The following is a 21594-nucleotide window of genomic DNA, read 5'->3' on the forward strand; positions in this document are numbered from 1 at the left end:
CAGGACCCTGGGCCTCTCTCCTCGGTGTCCGAGGGACCCTTAGGAAGGAGGAAATCATTTTGGACCAGGCCCACTGCCATGGCTCAGACTCCTCAAGAGAGACTCACTCGCTTTTCCTCTGGCTCTCTTTCTTGGCTTCCATGTTTCTTTGGCTGGAAACAGAAAGAAAGGAAAAGTAATGAGGGGAAGCCCTTCGTTGGGTAACACTTATCCACCAGTGTGGATCCTCCCAGCCCAGCCCAGAGCAGGCTCCTCTGCCTCTCTCCGCACTTCCTGCCTCTCCTGTCCCATCCCTCAGTGATGGTGCCCAGCATGCCCTTACCCTTGGCCCCACACCTGGCCTTTCAGCCATCTGTCCTGTTCTTTCTCCCAGTCTGCCTCTCCTCACCAGGCCCTCATGCTCCTGACCTTGTCGGACTCCTGTGCTGGGCCTCCATCTCTCCTCTTTACTACGTGCAGCTCCCCGGGAGGTGGATGCTGTTGGAGGGCATAGTGATGTTCAGACAAAAAAAAATCTTCAGGAAAAAACCAGGCAGGATTTTTGACACCTCCTGAGGGTCCTTCAGCCCTGACCCCGCCTTGTGGTGGTTTTCAGGTCCCTGTGCTGCAATTGGGCCATTCAGTGTCTGAGAGTGCAGCATTTTATGTCTGTCCTGAGGCCCAACAGATGATACTAATCTCACACCTTCTGGTCCCTGGAGTCCCGCATAGTCCCCAGGTTAAATGGAGCAAGATATGAAAGCCAGGGCTTGAGCTGCAAGTGGCCGTGTCCACCTACCCCTCCCTTTCCAGGCCTCCCCTGAGGCAGGGAGACCAAGTGTGTGGTAATGTGGAAACAACACACATCCACGTCTCTTCCTGTAGCCATGGTCCTTTCAGGAAGCCTGTGTCTACAGATGAAAAGAGGATGCAGAATAAGTTGCCGGGGGTGGAAAGACGCTCCAGTGATTCCTATACACCTTTGACCCTCCCTCCACTCCGCTTTCCCCTGTATTACTCACAGGCTACATGGAGATGACTGATTGGGGGCAGGGAGCTGTGGGTGGAGGCCGGCTTGGGACTTGTGTGCGGCAGAGGCAGGAGAAGACACGTGATCGTCCAGCGCTTCCAGAGGCACCCCGACCTCACTGAGATCATCGCCCCCTTTCCCAGAAACTCTTCTTGCAGCAGACAGAGCTTGGCTTTGTGGGGGGCTTTGACTGGCCTGAGGCCTTCTTCTTGGCCCCCCCCCCCCCCCCCCCCCCCCGTTCTGGCTCCTCCTGCTCCCTACCTCCTATTCTGCCCCAGAGCAGTGGAGCCTGGCAGGTCTTTGGAATGCAAGACAGGAACTCAGAAGCTGAAGATGGAGAACTAGCAAGACCACAGTTAGTTCCTTGAAAAGCCGCCGAGTAGATGGGGCATCCTAGACAAATGTGCTCTAGCTCTGGTCCACTCTGCTGGCCCAGTGTGCCCAAGGAGATCCCGTGTGTTCTAATGCAGTGGACCTTATGCTTCGTGTGGAAGTAGTGGCTGCATATGATTCGAGCTGTGCGCTTATTAGTGTTGGGATCTTTCCTCCCAACACCAGAGAATGCGGCAGCGGAAGTCAGATGGGCGCTTCCTGCAGCTTCCTGGCTCTGGAGGGAAACCGTTGGGGTAGGGAACATAGTTCTGGCAAATGCTCTCTGCTCTTTCCAGTCTGCTGTAGTTCTCCTAGATGTCAATTAAGTCAAAGCCAAATAAATGACCACAGGCAAATCCCTTAAATTGGGAGTGGTTTTCTTTTTTTCAAGCTGGAGAAATGGGTGCATTTTGTAAGCTGTTGTAAGTGCTGCGTAGGGTGATGCAGTTCAAGTGCTTGTGAGTGTCGTTCGCGGTGTCCAGTCCTTGGAGTTGGGCCCCAGCTGTCTTCTTAGGCTGTACACCTCCTGCTGTCACCCGTAGTGTTTCTCTCAGATGCCCGTGGTGCACCTGAAAGGAACTTGGAGTGATGTTTTGGCATCTTGGGAGTTGTCAGTCCTGACCGGAAACATTGGGGGAGGACAGAGCCCCCCTCATAGAGGGGGAAGACCCAAAAGATGCAAGAGGGGCAAGCTTCCCCGGGCTTTGTTTTATAAGTAGGATTTCTCAGCTGCAGTCTCCAGGCAGGGGGAGGACACCTTTAACCACTCTCCCCGTAACCTCTGAACTTTAGGTCGGGGTTCACACTTTTTTTTTGGGGGGGGGGGTAGAGTGGGAGTGCTCAAGACTAGTGTTCTACTACTTGAGCCAGAGCTCCGCTTCTGGCCTTTTGGTGGTTGGTTGGCATTAAGAGTGTCACAGGCTTTCTAACCCTGGCTGGCTTCAAACTGCAATCTTCAGATCTCAGCCTCCTGAGTAGCCAAGTGCTTGCTCCCTCCTTTCTCTTCTAACCGTGTGTTAAAGCTGAGTGGGTAAGGGGCAGACAGACTCCTCTTTCCCAGGCTGGCGTTAGCATTCCGCGTTGCCACTTTCCCTCTTGCCCTTGTTGGGAGTCAGAGACCTGGGAAACGATTTAAAAACTTTAAGCCTGGATGGAAAAAACTTATTAGTGAAAATGAAAGGCAAGCATGTGCTACAAAGGTATGTCGTTTTGGAGTGTTTTCTCTTTCCCCCGATCCTGATCAGGTCTGAGACGTCTTTGTGGAGACAGCCCTGTGTAGAGGGCATTCGGCAGCTACCTGAACTGGCGTAGCGCAGACCCCGCCCCTCAGAAGCAGAGGACATGCACTGCTGCTGTCAGCTGCTGAGCTCTGACTGTGTGCTGAACTCTGTTCCCATTTATAGACGAGGAAACTGGAGTCTGAGGTGAGTCACGTTTAGAGGCCATGAAGTAGTGAATTTGGTTTATTTAGAACCACATCTATGTGGTGCTCAGACCAAGCTTCTAAAACATGCCCTCCTCCCAAGGCATCCAGCTACTGCCTTGTCCTGTTTTGAATGCATCTATTGCTTTAAGCCTCTGGTTACAGTTACAAGATGTACTTTTTGAAAGTACACATGAACTGAATCTGACAGCCTGTGGACAGCAGGAAGGCGTCTGTGGAGCACGCATGCTGGACCGGGTGAGGGTGGGAGACAGGCCTCGGGGCGCGATGCGTGCTGGGCTGCTCCCAAACAGGCCTTACTGTGTCAGGCAGCAGAGCCTCCTTCCCTCTCATCTCCATGCGGCGTTCGGGAAAAACTCAGCTATCTCACGTCTCCTTTCCCTTGTTTATGTTACTGAAATGAAGTTCATCTGGCTTGCGCCTGTTTCCTGGGGAAATCAGCCTGGCCTACGATTCCATTGTCTTCTGGGACGGGGATGATGTGGAAGATTGACCTCCTCCCAGCAGACAGTCCCTTCTCCGCGCCTGTGCTCTGCCTCCTGCATCCCTGGAGGCCAGTGCTCAGGGCTCCTGTGACTCTCTGCCACTCTGGGCCCGTGGCCCTTCCTGGTGACTGGTGCATCTGGAATGACGGCCCCTCCTCTGCTGGCAGTCCTTCTCCCTAGATAGTCCACTTCCTTCCTGTATGGCCTCTTGGCTCTTCTGTCAGACTGAGGGGCAGAGCTGGGGGGGGGGGGGGGGGGGAGAGTGCAGCTGCTCCCTGGCCGTTCCCCTTGCGGTAGGGCAGGGCGTCAAGGCGGCCTGCGGGGAGCGGCTTTTCCTTTTCCTTTTCCACTCCCCACAGCTCCCAGACACTTTCCTTCCCACTTAGTACAAATTAGGATGCAAAGCATCTTGACAGAGCCGGAATTCACTGTCATCTGCTTCCACTTCTCTAAACAGTAATTAAGGCAAAGCCCACGTTATGTCTGGATGTCCCCGTCAGCGCCTGTGGCGATGGTGCACCCCGGTGGCTGGCTCCGGAGCCTGGCGAGCCAGCGGGCTGTCCTTTTACTGGATAGGCCGTGTGGGGTGGTGGGGGCTGCGAGTCTTCTTTCTGCCGGGCACATGCTCATCCTGGGGGCACTGTCCGCTTCCAAAGAGAACCACACGAAGGCCAACAGCTTGCGTGGTGATTCTCCTAGCTTGGGCCTTGGGGTTCTTTTCCATTTTGTTTCGTGTGAAAGTATTGCTGAGAAGAAGTTCTGTGCAGAACCAAGGCTGTTGGTGGGAGAGGAGGAAGGTGTGTGGCAGCACCTGGGGCTGGAGGGTGAAGATGAGACCCTGTGCCCTCTTCAGAGAGCCGGGCCTGAGGCTCGTGCCGCGTGCTTGCTGCCCAGCAGTGCCGCTGCCTCTCCCCCGGCTCCTTCATTTGCTGTGTCCTGACCTGGCACTTTGTGGGTTCGTGTTTCATGAATTCTCAGCTCGGGGGGCCATCATGGCCAGGAAGCTCGAGGGCCAGCGCTCTGCCCCGCAGATGGGGTTAGCCGCCCGTCCCTCCTCCTCATCCCAGGGAGCTGTTTCCATTTTTTTCAGATATATGAATATATCTTGCGGTAAGTTTTTCAAATCAGGCCCAACTCAGAGTCTTCCGGCCCTGTCCTCACGCCTCTGCTCAGAAGCCGCTGGAATCGCACTACCTTGCAGAGGGTTCTCTGTGTGTCCATTTGTGGAAGTGTGCAGCTTTGAGTACTGTTTTTAGTGTCTCGTCTGTTCCTTTGACACAGTTTTATGCTCAGAGCTAAGCAAGTCTCCAGTGCCCTGCCTGATGGGAGGCCGATAGGAAAGTGGGAGGGGAAGGAAACCGTGGGATGCTCAGGGACTTTCCAGTTTCCTTTAAAAATTTCAAGACTGTCTGGGCACTGGTGGCTCACGCCTGTAATCCTAGCTACTCAGGAGGCTGAGATACGAAGATTGTGGTTCAAAGCCAGCTCAGGCAGGAAAGTCTGTGAGACCCTTCAATGAACTACCAGAAAACCAGAAGTGGCGCTGTGGCTCAAGTGGTGGTAGAGTGCTCGTCTTGAGCTAAAGAGCTGAGGGACAGCGCCCAGGCCCAGAGTGCAAGCTCCGTGACCACCAAAAATAAACAAACAAATAAAATTTCAAGACCAATGTACTCATGTTAATCATAGTGTCAAAGTAGGGAAACAAAATTCTTGAACATTTCCCAGGACAACATGACTATTTTCTTGTATCTTTATGCACATCTAGTTTATATGTCTGTCCTCCCCTTAATAACAACACATTTAAAAAAAATTCAGATTTTGCTTTTGATTTGTATGTGTGTGGATTGGTTTATAATGAAACTTGTATTTAATGAGATGGAAGGCTTTCTGTTCTTTTTGAGATAGTGTCTCCTTGGGCAGCCTCGGCTGGCTTCGACGTCTCCGTCCTCCTGCTTCAGCCTCCTGAGTGCTGGGTTCTAAGATGGAAATGACTCTTATAGGCTGCATTTGCCTCTTTTGTGCTCAGTTCATGTGCATGGGACGTGACAGGCTTGGCCAGCTGTATACGTGGGGCCTGGGCGCGGATGTCAGGGTGCAGCCTGGGCTCCTGCCTTATGCTTGGCCAGCAGGTTAGCAGGGTAGGCCCCCGTGGTGGAGGCCACTGCACCCCGAGGGCATGTTTGCTGTGCTCCCACCCCCGCCGGGGAACACCAAATCCATGTCAGGAAACGCGTGGAGAAAAGCGAAAGGCGTGTCTTGTTTGCCTGCCTCAGAAGTCACCTACTTAAAGGTCACCTTAGGTGGTTCAGGAAGATGGGTGAGAATGCCTGGAACCATCTGCAGCATTGTTGGGAAGCAGCTGCTGCTCAGGAGAAAAGCCCCGGATGGGAATCATCCAGCCAGGCTCTGCATTTGCCTGTTCCCAGCTTCTCTCTGATGATCTAGGATGGGACAGGAAGATCCCTGGGCTCTCGGTCCATGCCCTCCCTGTGTGTGAACAAATGCACATGAATGAATACCCTGAACACTCATTTTTGTTATGGCAACATTTCCTGGCTCTTTCTCCAAACTTATTTTTAACTTACCCTCCATCCTTCCAGCTTTAAATTAGCTTTTATTCTTGTTTGTGTACCTCATTATATATGAATACACATTTTAGGTCTGTCTGTCTGTCTGCATGTATTTATTTGTGGTACTGAGAATGGAACCCAGAACCTTGTGAATGCTGTGCACATGCTCTACCTCTGAGCTACACCTCAGCCCATGTATAATTCGAGGAAAGATGCTAAAGTGAGCGCTCTCCACCATTACCTGGTGTCCTGGTCACTTGATTCCCTCCGGACAGAGTCCTCCGTGGTGCCCTCCGGCCGATCGTGCAGCCTCTTTGCTGCTCTCACTACGCGTAGGTCTGCCAGCAATACATGTGCAACCCCAAGCCAACAGTGCAAGCCGATCTTGCCAGCTTTTGAAGTTTTATAGTAAATACTGAATGTATTCTGCTTTTAAAGATTTCATCAAGTTCATTTGTGTTCTGTGTAAGGAAAGGTTTTTCTTTCCATCTCCGTGTTGCTCCATTGTTGGGACACATAGCCATTTATCCATTTTAACCCTGCCCAGTTTTGGTTGTTTTGAGGAGCTGTGAGTGCCCCTGTGCGTAACTTCTGTTCTAGTAGACAATAACGTTGTAGGTCGTCCTCGGGCACACCTCTTTACCACAGCTGTGACCTGGTGTGAGTCCATGTGGGATCCTAATTCTCAGTGACACAGGCCTCACTCTATTCCCCGAAGGAGGCTGGCCCATTATTACTTTGGCTTTCCACTAGGCCCTGCGGGCTGCCATGCAATTCTGTACTTCCCAAAAGGCTTCTGGAAATGTTTGCCGCTGTCATTAACGCTAGTACTCTCTGCAGAGTTAAGTGTGGGATGAGACGGAGCTGCCATCTCCTATTTGCATGACTGTGTCCTGGCAGAACTGCCTCTGGGCACAGAGCTGGGTGTGTGTGTGTTGCGTGTGGGTTCTTGTTTTCTCTACTGTCTTTCAAAACTTTCCTTTCCCCTTAGGTACACCCTTCAGAAATGGAGCAAGGGCAGATGTGACGGGAAAGGAGGGTCCCGAGAGGTGGAGAGGCCAACTCAAGGCCGGGGTCTCCTGTCTTCCCAGGGCCAGCATGTTGGGGTCCCAGGAAGAAAGTCAGTGTCTTTCCACCTAGGGTCTGGGGATCAACTGCCCTGCTTTGCCATGGCTCCAAGTCGGGGACCAGGGGACCAGGGCAGGCCAGGGCAGGTCGCATGGGTCCTACAGGCCAAATCAGCAAATTTCCTAGTGGACATTATAGTGGCTGTGAACCCATGAGCAAAGATGAGGCTACTACCACAGTCTAGGAAAAGCATGAATTTCCACAAATACCTGTTAATGAAATTTGAAATAGTTACAGTTCCGGAGTACAGTTTCTGGGCTATAGGTCTACTAACAGGAACCATGGGATTCCTTTTTTTTGGGGGGGGGGGTAACGTTTCGCTTCACTGGGCTCAAAGTGAGCCTTCCTGCTCAGGCACCTGCACATCAGGTAGGCCACTCAGCATCTCGTGTGCCTGCGGAAGCGCCTGGCTTATGGCCACACCAGTCAGCTGCGGGCTGGCTCTGACCTGTGGCCCCTGAGCCAGGCCAGCTCCTCAGACACGCCATGCACCTCGCCCGGCCACCCAGCCTGCCGCGGTGACCTAGGTTCCTCCCTGCCAGGGTGGAGGCACCTGCGGGGCCCCGTGAGGCCCCGGAGGAAGCAGGCTGACCCAGCCTGTGGCCTGCACGCCGAGGAGGAGGCGGTGACCCTGCGCCTGAGCCCACAGGGCAGAGAGCGCGAGACCCGCGTGCAGAGGAGGCTGACGGAGCCTAAGGGGGTGCCCTGTTCTAGAACCTCCGGGACAGGATGGCCTGTAGCAGGACAGCCGGGAAGGCAGCAAGGCTGCGGGACTGAATTTTCAATGGTTTTTTATTTTCGCTTTGGTTGAAACATCCCTCTGCCGCTGTGGTGGGCATGTGAGGGCGCAGGTGTGGACAGTGGGGAGGGACCCGCGGAGTGGGGGGGCTCCCCGTCCCCTTGCTGAGTACCATCCCGCCCGCTCCCTGTCCCCTCCCCGCGCACCGTTTCCACTCTGTGCCTTGGGCCTGCTTCAGACACATTCCCGCAGTCTTGTTTCGGTAATAAATTTGCCCCATAAAACTTGTTTTATATAAACTAAAGGTCAGCTTGAGTCAGTCCGTGGGTTAATGAGGATTGGCCAGACACCAGCTGTTGGGCCACCTGCCTAGGTCCTCATTGTCCGTGCAGTGTGGGTGTTTGTAGTTCTTGCACGTGTTCAGGTGCAGAGCTCAGTCTTCTCCTTCCCCCCCAAGCTTGAGCAGATGCCGAGGGGGAGTGGGAGGTGAATGCTTAATCGGGTCAGAAATCTCAGCTGAATCTCAGCCAAGTTGGCTGACTCCGTTGACCTACAGAGACTTCTAAAAGCCTTGTTATTTTTGTTGCTTTTAGATTCCAGTGCTGTTTGATAAATAACTAGTGGACGCAGGACTTTTGATACTGCCCAGTCTTAATCACTCCCACTTCTCCTGACCAAGTTTAATCTCTTTCATCTATAAATACGCACCACAGTGAGGGCGTGATTCTCACCGGGGAGGGAATTGCTTTTCCCTCTTGTGGTTTTAATTAAATTTACCTCTGTGGCCTAGCCCACTTTGCTTCAGTCTCTACTTAACAGACAGAAGAGCAGCAGTGTGTGTTTATCCTCTTGTTCTTGGAACACTGGAAGCAGGGCTTCCGCTTCAGTAACAGGCCGAATCCCATGTGGCAGTGTGAGGTTTTTGGTTTTTTTTTTTTCTTCTTTTATGGGGGCTTGAATTCAGGAATGGTGTTCTACCACTTGAGCCACACCCCCAGCCCTTTTGCTTTAGTTATACTGAGATAGGCTTTTGCATTTCTACCTGTGATGGCCTAGACTGCGATCCTCCTGTTTATGCCTCCCCCCTTGCTGGGATAGCAGGTGTACACCGCTCAGCCCAGCTTTTTATTGGTTGAGATGGGATCTCACTAACTTTTTGCCTAAGCTAGCCTTCATCTTCCATCCTCTCAATCTTAGCTTCCTAAGTAGCTGGGATCACAGGCATGAGCCACTTCACTCAGCCAGCAGTGTATTTTACCAGACTTCTGGGCCAAATGTGATTGAATCCTATCCATGCTGAAGGAGGACTTTTTTTTTTTTGGTCAGTTGTGGGGCCTGAGCTCTGGGCCTGGGCTCGTCCCTCAGCATTTCAGCTCAAGGCCAGCACTCTACTACTTAAGCCACAGCGCCACTTCCGGCTTTTTCTGTTTCTGTGGTGTTGAAGAATTGAACCCAGGGCCTCAAGCATGCAAGGCAAGCAGTCTACCACTAAGCCACCTTCCCAGCCGAAGGAGGACATTTGTCAGAGGTCAGCGGGGTCAGAGTGCTCCCCCCACCCCACTGCCTCTGAGCAAGAGTGAGCTGGACTTGGACACATGCAGGTGCCCTGTCACCTGCGGAAGGCCAGAGAGCCAGGCTCTGGTGGAGAGGGACAAGCCCGTCTCCAGGCTGATTTTCCAGGAGAAAGATTCCCAGCACTGAGCCCCCATTGGCTTTTGTGTGTGTGTGTGTGTGTGGCCAGTTCTGGGACTTGAACTCAGGGACTAGCACTGTATCTGAACTTTTTTTTTTTAATTGCTCAAGTCTAGTGCTTGAGCCATAGCTCTGCTTCTGTAGAATTCCCACAGAGCTCTGCTCCTACATACACAAGCCCCCCAGGCCAGCATTCCTCAGTCCTCCCAGAGCCAGACATTTGTCACATCCGAACCCATGTCCACACATTATTGTTCAGCAGAGTCCATGCTTAGGTTCCTCGTGGTGTATGTTATGTGGGTTGTTATGTGTTATGTGGGTTTAGACAAATACACAACGGCATGATGAGAATTTCTCTTTGTCCTACAGCAGCTCTGTCAAATGTCTGGTGCCTTGTGATCATTTTCCCACTTAAAATTGTCAGCACCAGTCATGTCTGTCTTCATCTAATAAAATGGCATTGTTGCATTAGAACCAGCACTTACAATGCTGCTGTTGAAAGCTGACTCCGAGTAGTGTGGGAACGCTGGGCGTGCAGACTGCCCTGCCCCGAGGTGGCGTGCACAGTTTCCTGGGACAGACAGGCCCCCGCAGTGTTTCAGGACGGGACCCACCATGGGTCGCCACTGTTGGCTAGGCCTGCAGCGCCAGACGCTGACGCACCGCTGTTCCCTGGCGTATCCCTGGGGCTGGTGGCGCTCTCCCGGTTTACAAGCCTTGTCTCCCATCACTGCTAGGAGTGGACATGTTTTGTTCTTCCATGGTTTAATTCGGTTGCAAGAAAATGTCAGCCCTGTGTCTTTCTTGGAAGCAGAGCTGTGAATTCCAATGCTGAGGAGCCGAGCTATTGAACAAACACTGTTTGGGCCCCTACTCTGCATTCTGTATAAAGTGCTGTGTACTGCTGTTGTTTAACTTGTGGTCTGTAAATATTTGCTGATGATTAAAATCTATCAATATATCAATGTAATTTTTCAACCTTGTGAAGTAGGCATTGTTACTTCTGGTTTCTGGAACAGAACATGCCGTCTAGCACAACTGACAAATATGTATTTGGGTCTCAACAAACTCAGAGTGGGTTCACCTTTCCTAGCCCACCTGCATCTGTGTGGGGCGGGTCTAGCCCTGAGACTTGGTTGCCGTCTGGGGCCCCCTGGTCAGGGTGTCCTGTGTCTTTAGCATCGGTTCCCCTGTGGGGGATGGGCTCGGCACTGGGCAGCACAGACACAGGAAGGACATGCTGGAGCCGTGCTGGAACTCTGAGAGAACAGAGACCTCATGGTAGGAGCGGCCTGTCCACTGCTGCAGGCCGTGTCCCGCAGTTGATGTGGGCCGGGGGCAGGTCCCATGCGTCCAGTGGGACACGTATCAGAAGAGTTGTTTTCCAGTAATCACCAGCGCTGCTGCTCCGTGCCGTTAGCAGGCTGGTTCTCCACACCGTGCTGGGATTTGTCCATGGGAAGAGCCCCAGGGGCTTAGGGGTCCAGCAGGGGCCTCCAGAGGGCTTTCACGGGGCAGCTGCACGCTGGTAATTGTGGTTTATAGGTAAACCTATTTTTTTTTCTTTTTCTTTTTCCTCCTTTCTTGGGGCCTTGCCTTGTGCAAGTGGTCTACCAGCTTTTAATTCCCATATTCTCTGTATTTTAGGCTTTGGATGTGGACCGGATGGTTCTTTACAAAATGAAGAAATCCGTGAAAGCAATAAACATCTCTGGGCTGGGTGAGTATGCACTCCTTCCCAGGAGTTTGTGTGTAAAAGCAAAGCATTTCCTGAAGTCCTGCTCACCGTGCGCCTCCTGAGCACACAGCTGCGGGCTCTCCAGTCTGCAGAAGCATGTTTTGTTTTTCTGTCTGATTCAGGGACGAGCCTCTATCCTCTTTCTTTCCCCTGTCTTGTCTTCACAGCCTGTCTTGTGGGGCTGGCTGATGGGACCCCACGATCCTTCTGCCTCTGTTGTTTTCATTCAGAAACAAGAAGGTGGCCACCTTGGCAGATTAGAAGTTAGGGGGAATCTCAGAGATGTTGAAACAGGTGATGGACTGTAAATGGCTTATGCCTGTAATCCTAGCTACTCAGGAGGCTGAGATCTGAGTATTGCAGTTCAAAGCCAGCCTGGGCAGGAAAGTCTGTGAGATTCTTATCTCCAATTCACTACCAGAAAACCAGAAGTGGCGCTGTGACTCAAGTGGTAGAGCGCTGAAGAGCTCAGGGACAGCACCCAGGCCCAGAGTTCAAGCCCCATGAACGACAAAAAAAAAAAAAAAAAGGTGAGCTCCTGGGAGAGTGCCCCTGCTAAGTGTAGGGTGAGATTGCAGCGTTTAGTCCCTTTGTGTATACCAGGACGCCTTCGTCCTGCAGCATCTCCTTTTAATCAGATGATGTTGGCAGAACAGGAGATGGCTTAGGTGATGGTGTAGAGCCCCAGGAATTCACATCCCATGAAGCCCCACTCACAGTAGCATGAGCACAAGCTCCAGTAGCCGCTCTTGACCACAGAGCGCTGTGCGGGCCATGGCAGGAGTCTAGTGGATGGTCTTCACTCAGAGGCGACACTGTAGTAAACATTGCCAGGTGTATTTAGTGTCAGATTTCCAAGAGATACACAGGAACTCTGTGGACAGCTACAAAATGCTGTTGACTGACATTAAAGACAGTCTAAATGAGAAATGTATGATGCGCATGGGTTTGAGCACCTGCTTCACCCTGGTCCTAATCAAGCTGATTAAAAGATTTGTATGGAAGGATGGAAGATGGTCTTCTGCTTCTGGTAGATTCCTGTGTTGGGTGAGAGGGACAGGGAGGAATAATGGTAGGTTATTGTTGGTTTTTTCTTTTTACACTTACTGTGTACTTTGTGCTTCCCATGCATTATACTAATCTTGATAACAGACTACTTTTGTTAGACAAAGGAGGGATTTGCGTATAGGAGAGATGAGGGTGTTATCAAGAAATTGGGAGTTCCACGATGCTGGCTCAAGCTTGAGTGTTTTGAAGCTACCAACTGCCTTCAGCCATCCTGACTTCAAGAAATTCCTAAATAGAATGCTCAGTTTTTTTGCTGACAAACAGTAGACTCCACAAAGTATCTTGGGTGTGTCCGTTGTGGGGCCTGAACTCTGGGCCTGGGCGCTGTCCCTCAGCTCTTCGCTCCAGACTAACCCTCTACTACTTGAGCCATAGCACCACTTCCAGCCTTTTCTGCTTATGTGGTGCTGAGGAATTGAACCCAGGGCCTCATGCATGCAAGACAAGCACTTACCACTGAGCCACCTTCCCAGCCCTGGGAGTATTTTTTTCTTATTTTTTTTTCACGTAGTCTTTTTGAACTTGTAAGTTGAAAAATACTCTAGACAATACATAAGATTATTTTGTAGTCTAATTAGAGTAAAGGTGATTTTTTTTTTTAGAGTCAAGGTGATTTTATGCTCACATGTTGACACGCGCAATGGGAAGGAAAGAATCTGCTTCTTGGGCAGCTGTTGCTCTATGACTGCTCTAGTCTGCCCAGGGACTTTGTGTGGCTCCCCAGCCAGCCCGGCATGGCACACACAGGGAAAGGTGTTGGAGGCCGGCCTTCCCATTGCTACAAACCTCATCTCCTCATCTGCTTCCCTGCAGGAGTTTCTTAAAATACAAACCAGCAGTACTGCCTTCTCTGCATAAGACATGGCAGTATTCCTGTTTTGCCCATAAGGAAGTTCATAGAGGTGAATTCCATCCCGAGATGGGAGGTAACGACCTGAGCTCCCGGGTGCTTTAGAACTTTCAGGAAGTGGAGATGAAGCAGAAATACAAAGATTCCTCACCTATAGAACGTTCAAAGATCTTAGATATGATCTTGACTTTTCCAAAGATGGGTGTTTTTTAAATGGATTGCCTTCCCTGGTAGACTCAGGTTATTAATAATTAATAATAGTTATTCCCACGAAGCAATCATTCTTAGGTCCACTCGCGCCTGTGTGTGGGTCTTGGAATGCCTTGAAGTTTCTCCATTGTACCACATTTTGTACCTCCTTCCCTGTACACGCTCCACCTACCTGTCAGTGAGGCCCAGGGAAATTGGGACGTTTGTTCAGAGTCACAAACTTGCAGACAACAGGGCGGGCCGGGATGTGCCTGCGGCTCTGTGGGCGTCTCCTCCGTGTCCTTGCTGAGAGGAGGCTGTGACCTTGCCACAGGAAGCTGGCAGTCCACCTGAACTTGGAGGGGGGTCTTCTATTTATGTCACCCTGCATCCATCCCTTACACCAGGCCAAACTCGAGTTATTATAAGGGCATGAGTCTGGATTTTTTTTTTAAAGCTGGATTACTGAAATCTTTATTTCAGAACAAGTGCTGTCACCTGAGGAAACGCTATACTTTTCCTGTGATGGTGCTGACAGTGGCCACGGCATGTTTGCAGCTCTTCTTTAGAACTGCTTTTCATAGCACATTCTTTTGAATATATTTAGTAGAGGAGTCTAAGGACAGATTAAATTGTTGCAGAAATAAGTCAGCCACTTTGAACAGGGGCACAGGCTGCGGCTGCCATGCTTGGGTGGGTGCTTTCCAGCTAGACTGTGCTCAGGGTCTCCCGGTGTGGAGAGTGCTCAGTGTCCCCAGACAGCTGCTGTTCTGGGAGGAGCACTCACTGCACGCATGATGGAAAGACCAGTGAGAATCCTGCCACCTCTGCCACACTTCGCCTTTGTGCCTCTTCCTATCCTATGTCACTTCCGGTCTCATCATCCTTAATTCCTTGAGCCTAAAGTGGTCCCAGTCTGACTCCTTCATCTGCGTGTGTGTGCGTGCGTGCGTGCGTGTGTGTGTGTGTGTGTGTGTGTGTGTGTGTGTGTGTGTGCATGCACGCGCGCATGCGCCAAGCTGGCTGCCCTGCCAAGCTGGCTGCCCTCCTTGCTAGGGGAGCTAGTGGTGACTCTTACCTTTGTCTTCATAAACGCTACCCGGAGCTATAAACACTCCAGTTACCTGGGTGTGATCTGCCCAGCCTTCTCCTTCCTGCTCTGTCAAGTGGAGACTTGAACATGGTTAGTCTTACAAACATTTAAACTTGTGTTGTTGCTGTAACAAACCACTATGCTGAGTGACTTAAAATGACACAAGTTTACCTATTAGATTTTCTCATGAGAAGCATAAGAAAATATATGAATATATATATATATATATGAATACTAAAATCAGTGTTTTTCCAATAGCTCTAGAGGAAAGTCCATTTCAACTATTCCAGTTTCTACCTGCTACCTGCATTCATTCATTTATTCATTCATTTTCTCTCTCTCTTTCTTTGTCTTTCCCTCTTCCTCTTTCTTTCTCTCTCCCTCTCTCTTTCCTTCCCTCCCTGCCTTCCTGCCTCACTTCCTCTTTTCTGCCTGCCTCCTGGGATTTGACTCAGGGACTTACAAGTCCTGCACCACCAGATCCATACTTTGAGCCCTTTTATTTACTTTAATTTTATTTCGGGTAGGGGCTTGTGTTTTTGCCTGGGTTGGCCTCAGGTGGAGATCCTCCTGCCTCCCATGTAGCTAGATGACAGGTAGAACTGCTACATCTGGCTTGTTGATTGAGATAGCCTTGAATCCCAGTCCTCCCGGCTCCAATACCTGAGTTAGCATGGTACATAGCTGAGAAAGTTGTTTTCTCACAGTTTTAGAGGCTAGAAATCCCCAATTAGGGCACCATAATGGTTAGCTTGTGGGGAAGAAAAGGAAGCAAACTCTCTGGGGGATTCTCATAAGGGCACTAATCATGTCATGAGGGCCCACTCATCAAAACGTAATGATGCCCAGTAGTCCTATCTCATACATCACATTGAGAGTTTGAGCTTTAGTATTTAAGTTCAAGGAGACCATGTTTAGTCCCATAGCACCTTTTGATATAATGGAGCCCCCTCAGATGATCCAGGACAGTCTCCCCATCTCAGGTTAGTTGGTTAGCAGCTTTAATTCCACGTGTGATCTCAGTTCCTTTTTGCCTGATAGCATACTCTCACCAGGTTCCATGAATCAGGACCTAGTCACTGTCTTGGGGGACAGACCGTTATTCTACCTACCTCACCTCTGAGCACTGCAGTTTTGAGGTTGAATCAGATGAAATTAAAGGATCTCTAATAAATAAGTATTTAAGTTGCCTTACATTGTTCTGGTCTTTTGCCTTCTCTCCTTGATTAATTGCAAGTCCATGAGATTAAGGACCAATTTTAGGAGACTGTAGTTTGTGATAAAGAGCTCAGAGGTACTAAAATCCAAGAAACCTGTATTAAAAACTAGCAGTGCCACTCAAAATCTATGATGTTAGGAGCCTCAGTTTTCTAACAGGTAAATGGATTATTAATACTGTCACAGTAGTACCGAGAATTACCTGAATTTATATGTACTGATGACAGAGTACCAGATAAATACATTTAGATGAGCGTGGCAGGTGTAAATACACCTTCTGTGTACTTGTTGAGTGTCTTGCACAGGGGTAGGCAAGTTTACTTAGATTATTACCATGTATCTGCTGCAAGTACTTAAGACTGTCCTCTTAGTATAGAAGAGTAAACTGATCATTTTCAATATAAACTGTTATGGCGGACCGTAGAGTCTACAGTTGGTATATCTGTGGTTGAGAGTCGAGCTGCTCTAGAGCAGCAGTTTACAAACTGTCCATTCACCTGTGTTCTTACAGCCTGTGAGCTGAGAATGAATTTCACTTTACTCAGTAACATCGGTATTGCCTCTTAACCTGAAAAGCCTTAGGTAACTACTCTCTGGCTTTCTGGGGGGAAAATTAACTTACCCCTTCTTTTTTACAGCAGTGGTCCTGAAATCTCAGAGAGCAGCAAAATCTCCTGGGGAGGGGAGGGATCTTATTAAAACACAGTAGTTGGACACATGGAGGGTTTCTGGTTGGGTGGGTCTGGATAGAGCCTGAATATTGGCTGATTAAGCATCTGGCAGAGGTGGAGCAAGTCTTTGAGATATCAGATAGGATGCCTCTCCCACTTCAAGTGCTGCACTGGACCAAAAGGGTTTCTCTATGACCCAGTGTGTGCTCAGCCTGCGTTTCCTACACAACGGCAGTAATTACATTTGCACTTGGTTGTTGGAGGATGGCAGCCTGCCAGGTGTGTTTTCTGCAGTGTCTTACGAATGGGTTTGTAGAAGCAGTTACTGTAATGATTTATTGAGAAATTTTCTACAATTTTTTTTCACTCAGGGACTGCTGCTATCTCACCTCTTAAAAAAGAATCCCAGCTCGTAGTTACTTTAAAACTCTTCGTAGGCCAAGTTTCCCAAGCTTTGTCTCTACTTAAAGGTATGAGGTGTTTTTTATCTCCATCCTGGGAAGCTGGGGCTGAGATTTTTCTGTTTGTCTTATCTGTGGGTGGAAAAATTCGTCTCCATTTAGGAGGAAGCAACAAAGAAGTCTGATGTTCACTTCTGTAGCTCTCCACTGTGAGGGCTTGGTGGGGGTATTCTTACTGTGATAGCCTCTGTCATCAATATGAAGGTCTTAGAGAAGTCGTCGAATGAAAAGCACAGGAAAATGCTGGTTTTCCCTCAAACCCTAACCATCTTCTACCAATAGAAGAAAATGAGAGTTCACAATTTTCTCTGTATATATTTTTTCCAGTTACTTGCTATGCTAATTAGAACATAGTATTAAAGCAAACTCAAATTTAATATATTTTTTATTTAGTTTTTGACTTGATGGGATGGAAATTCAGGATCTTGTGCTTGCTAGGCAGGTGTTCTGCTGCTGACTCACAACTCCAGCACATTTTTAATGCTTGTTTTTTTGAGATAGGGTCTCAGTTCCTGCCTGGGCTGATACTGGGGGCAGTAATCCACCTATTTCAGGCTTCCCCTTGTAGCTAGTGTGACAGGTCCACACCATCATGCTCAGCTATAGGTTGAGAGGGGTCTTGTTATCTTTGTGCCCAGACTGTGATCCTCTTGATTTTAGCCTTTCAAGTAATAGAATTATAGGTGTGAGTCACCAGTGCTCAGCCAGAGTTATGTTTCAATTATATTTTATTAGCAAATAGAGCAGATCAAAAGAAATATCATAGTTTAGGAAGTAAGATTTTACTATATATTAAGAAACCATGATTGTTCTACTTGTTACATAAGAAAATAAGTCATAGTACTCGTTAGTGTTGGGCAAGAATACTGAAGCTGGTATTTTGCTATACTGTTATGGCATTGAAAACAGGAAGCAGGTTTTGGAAAGCAGTCAGTGCACATCAAGAAAATAAAAATCTCTAAATGGAAGAATTTCACACACAAAGATGTTCATTGTGTTGTAGTCTTGCTTATCACAGTGAGAAACTGAATTGGAGTCTAGCTACTTGGCACCACAATTATGGAGCCAAGTGAAGAAAACAACTTGCGAAGAAATTCTCAGGCAGTAGAATTCAGGATACAAAATAGAGGCGGTAACAAATGATGATAAAGAAGGTCTACTGTGTTGATATTCATCAACTTGATGGTAGAATAATGCTGGTGTTGATTTACAGAAACAACCTGATACCCCTGGAGTACTTGTTATAGACCTTCTTACACTGTACACTGTGAGTTTAGGTTCTGTCTGTCAATAGGTGAGTTATTAGGGGGACAGCATACTGGTTTGCCCAGGTTGTATAGCAAGCAGGCAGAGCTGCGTGCTCACCTGTCTCCTGACCTTCAAATGCCTCTCCTTACCTGGTGCTGGTGCGGGGGCAGGATGTGACTGAGGACGCACAGTCAGTGATGTGTGTGTGTGGGCCTGCCTCATGATCCTTCTGGAAAAACTCCAGGTGTGATCCAGACCATGACACACGTGTTGAAGGTGAGTCACAGGTGACCTCAGGGATGTCTGTCAGTTGTCCTTCCATTGTTGAGTTGTCGTAGCAACTTGTTAAGAAGAACCTCAAAGTCTTAGAGCCAGCAGAACCTCACTGTAGGCGGGGCCTCCGGAGGATCTGGAGAGTTTGGTTTGGGAGGGGCTGGGAAGCTCAGAGGGCTTTCTCTGCATCTTTGGAAGGTTCCAGGGATGGCCTCTGTCCTGAGGAAGTTAAAAGAGAGGTAAAGATGGGACTTGAAGATTATTGGCAGTGTTTCTAGTTCCGAGGCCCAGAGCATCTTGCTCACTCTCTGTTGGTTAACAACGTGACTGAATGTAGACAGATGACCTGTGGAATCCCATCAGCGGTGATCAGCCTGTTAATCACAGAAGGACCTCGAGTCGGAAGGAAGTCTGAGCATTCCCACGAGTCATGCTGGGAGTCATTGGGCTGAGTTCTGGTAGGAAATTGAGGCCTATCTGGACCCAGCTTGTTTCACTTGGTACATTGGACCTACGCAGGTTTATAAGCGGTACATACTTCCTCAGAAGTGTATGCATAAACATAGATATCTAGAGAAATCATCCAGGGGTTGGAGGCATGGCTCAGGTGGTAGAACACCAGCCAATGAGTGAAACCATAGCCTAGCTCAAGTCCTAATCTCAAAAAAAAAAGATCATCCAGATCAGTCTTCTGATTTTTATTGGTGTTCCTCAGGGATACAAGATCACGGATAGGACCAAGCTGCCCCCAGGTGTCTGCGGCACTCACAGGTAGATCCGGTCACACACTGATCTTAATGTCACACACTGGCCCATTGTGCAGCGGAGACCTCTGAACCTGTGTCCCCATCTCTGAAACCCTATAGAGATGTAGGCTCCATGGTGTGAGTGAGTGGTAGCTGTTGTAGGAGGTATGGAGAGCTGGGCCTCCCAGGGCCACTGGACTGTTCCTGAGGGAACATGGCTTGGGAGGTGGGGAGTGGCAGTATCTTACTAGGCCAGTCATATCTGTACTAGGAATCAGCTTCCTAGGCGTGATGGGGCCTAGGAACTTCAGTTTGAAAGCACCTCACAGTGGCAGAATGTACATTCTGCACCATGGCTGACCTCGTTGTTTTGCCAACATGCACGCTTCGTCCGTGAAAGGACATGGATGCAGTTGGACATTATTCCTAATTGTGGGTAGTCACATTCAGCGACAGTTGTACCCCCTCCCGGCTTTGAATGCCAGCCACCTGGGAAAGGCATTCTGACTGGTGTTGGAGTAGCCAGGATTCAGGCAGCCTGGATGAAGAGGAGTCCAGGGATGAGTCAGGTAGCTGGGAGCTAAGCTTCAGCGCATCTTGCTCTCCAGATCCTGCAGGAGGAAACTGCCAAGAAGTCTTTCTGCTTCTAGCTCTGGAGAGTTTACCCCTTGCTGTTTCTGTCTCCAGCACTTGGTGTGGTAATGGATCATTTTTGGTGTTTGTCTTGTGAAGTTGTTGGTTGGCAGGTTCTGGTCTTTATTCATCTGTATCCCTCCAAGGCCATCTCTCTTAGCTGCAGACGCCATGTCCCTATAGAGCCTTTCAGCAGCTCTCTATTGCCTGGATGGAGTCCATCATCCGATCCTCAACCCTGTGGCTGCCTCTTCCCAGGCTCTAGCCACACTGAGCCAGGTGAATTGCCTGTGTGTCCTCCTGTTCCTAGCCCTGGTGTCTTTGTGTTGAGTGGACTGGTTTCTGAGTCTCCCTCTCAGATGGAGTCTGGCTCCAGTGCACAGAGGCTCTGTCTTAGGAAGCTTTGTATTCACAGGAGCTTATTGCATACTAGTTTCTAGCACACCTGGGTTTATTCCTTAGGATAATGGGCACTTGGTAAGTACAGAGTGGAAATAACAGCGAAGGCTGGCGTTTTCTCCATTTGGAGTCTATAATCTGAAGAGGCGGAAAGCACCAACTTTACAGAAATCAAGCCATAGATCAGTCAGCTCTTCACCCTCTTATTGGCTTCCAGATGTACTCCTATAAGCAGTGGGATGTTAGAGAGCTGGCTGGGGTTGTGTTAAATTATTCACACTGACTTTCAGCCATCCCTGAAAGGAGGGATCATTGACCTAAAACAGAACCTGAGACAGAGTGCAGGGATCCCTGGCCAGCCAGCCCTCGCCTTGGCTTTGGGAACTGTTGCTGCCTGTGCTGGCCACAGACAGTCTGTATGCACCCCAGAGCTACATCTGCAGGCACTGGTGGTTTCCCAAGGATTCGGGGCCGGCAGGAACTCTTAGGGAAGCCTTGACGGAAGTAGGTTTTTTGTTTTTTTGGCAGTACCGGGGTTTGAACTTTGAGCCTTATTCTTTACTAGGCATGTGCTATACCACTGAGCCATGCCTCTAGCCCTCTTTTGTGCTGGTTATTTTTGAGTGAGTCTTATTTTCTGCCCAGCTGCATGCCTGGATGGTGATCCACCTGTGCTAGGCTTCCCGCAGTAGCTGGGATGATAGGTTTGTACCACTATATCCAGACTCTTCTGTTAATGCAGTAGTCTCATGGATCTTTCAAAGGGTTGGGGTTGACCTAGAACTGTGAGCCTCCTGATTTCAGCCTTCAGGGAAGCTAGGATGACAGTGCGTATCACCACACTCAGCTATGGTTTCAGATGGGTTTAAGCTATTTGTCCTCCCATGTAGCTAGGATTATAGATGTGAGCCGTCTTTGCCCAATTTGGGGGCCTGTGCTGATTGTCTGTGCACCTGCAGCCCCTTTCCTCACCTGTGAAACACCTACCTCCAGAGGCATAAAATAATGCCTAGACAGCGTGGCTCTGGATAGTGCACGCCACTACTTACCACACATCGGATACAGCTTTGGGTTCTTACTTTTTTCTTTTTTTTAACCACCACTGTTCCTTTAGCATTTTGATGAGTTTTCCTTTGAGCCTCCGCTATGCATTTTCTTTTTTTTTTTGGGGGGGGGGGGTCCAGTTGTGGGGCCTGAACTCTGGGCCTGGGTACTATCCCTCAGCTCTTCAGCTCAAGGCTAGCACTCGACCACTTGAGCCACAGCGCCACTTCCGACTTTTTTCTTTTTGCTTATGTGGTGCTGAGGAATCGAACCCAGGGCCTCATGCATGCAATGCAAGTGGTCTACCCCTGAGCCACCTTCCCAGCCCCCTCCTGCTATGCATTTTCTGTTCTACAATGTTGACTAAATATCCAACTTTAAATTCAGCATTCTGTCTTCTATTCCTACATCTGCATTTTAAAAGCAGAGTCATCCTGCTGTATAAATACACTGTTTCTTAGTGACCTCCTCTCCTTGGGGCCTTTTCTATTGTCACTACAGATGGTCCTGTACCCACACACTTT

At 49.4% G+C, this 21594-nt stretch overlaps 1 protein-coding gene across 2 annotated transcripts in view; it reads left to right on the forward strand.

Annotated features, from left to right (window-relative positions):
- Window positions 1–21594, forward strand: part of Asap2 (ArfGAP with SH3 domain, ankyrin repeat and PH domain 2) — a 154625-nt gene that overhangs the window by 41575 nt on the left and 91456 nt on the right. For both annotated transcript variants that reach the window (XM_042680742.1, XM_042680743.1), the window contains exon 2: window positions 11087–11159. In XM_042680742.1, coding sequence (XP_042536676.1) covers window positions 11087–11159 — 73 coding nt within the window. The remainder of the gene's footprint in view (window positions 1–11086; window positions 11160–21594) is intronic.

This window comes from Dipodomys spectabilis, unplaced genomic scaffold (genome assembly GCF_019054845.1).
Source record: "Dipodomys spectabilis isolate Male_0828 unplaced genomic scaffold, ASM1905484v1 ptg000066l, whole genome shotgun sequence".
Lineage (NCBI taxonomy): Eukaryota > Metazoa > Chordata > Mammalia > Rodentia > Heteromyidae > Dipodomys > Dipodomys spectabilis.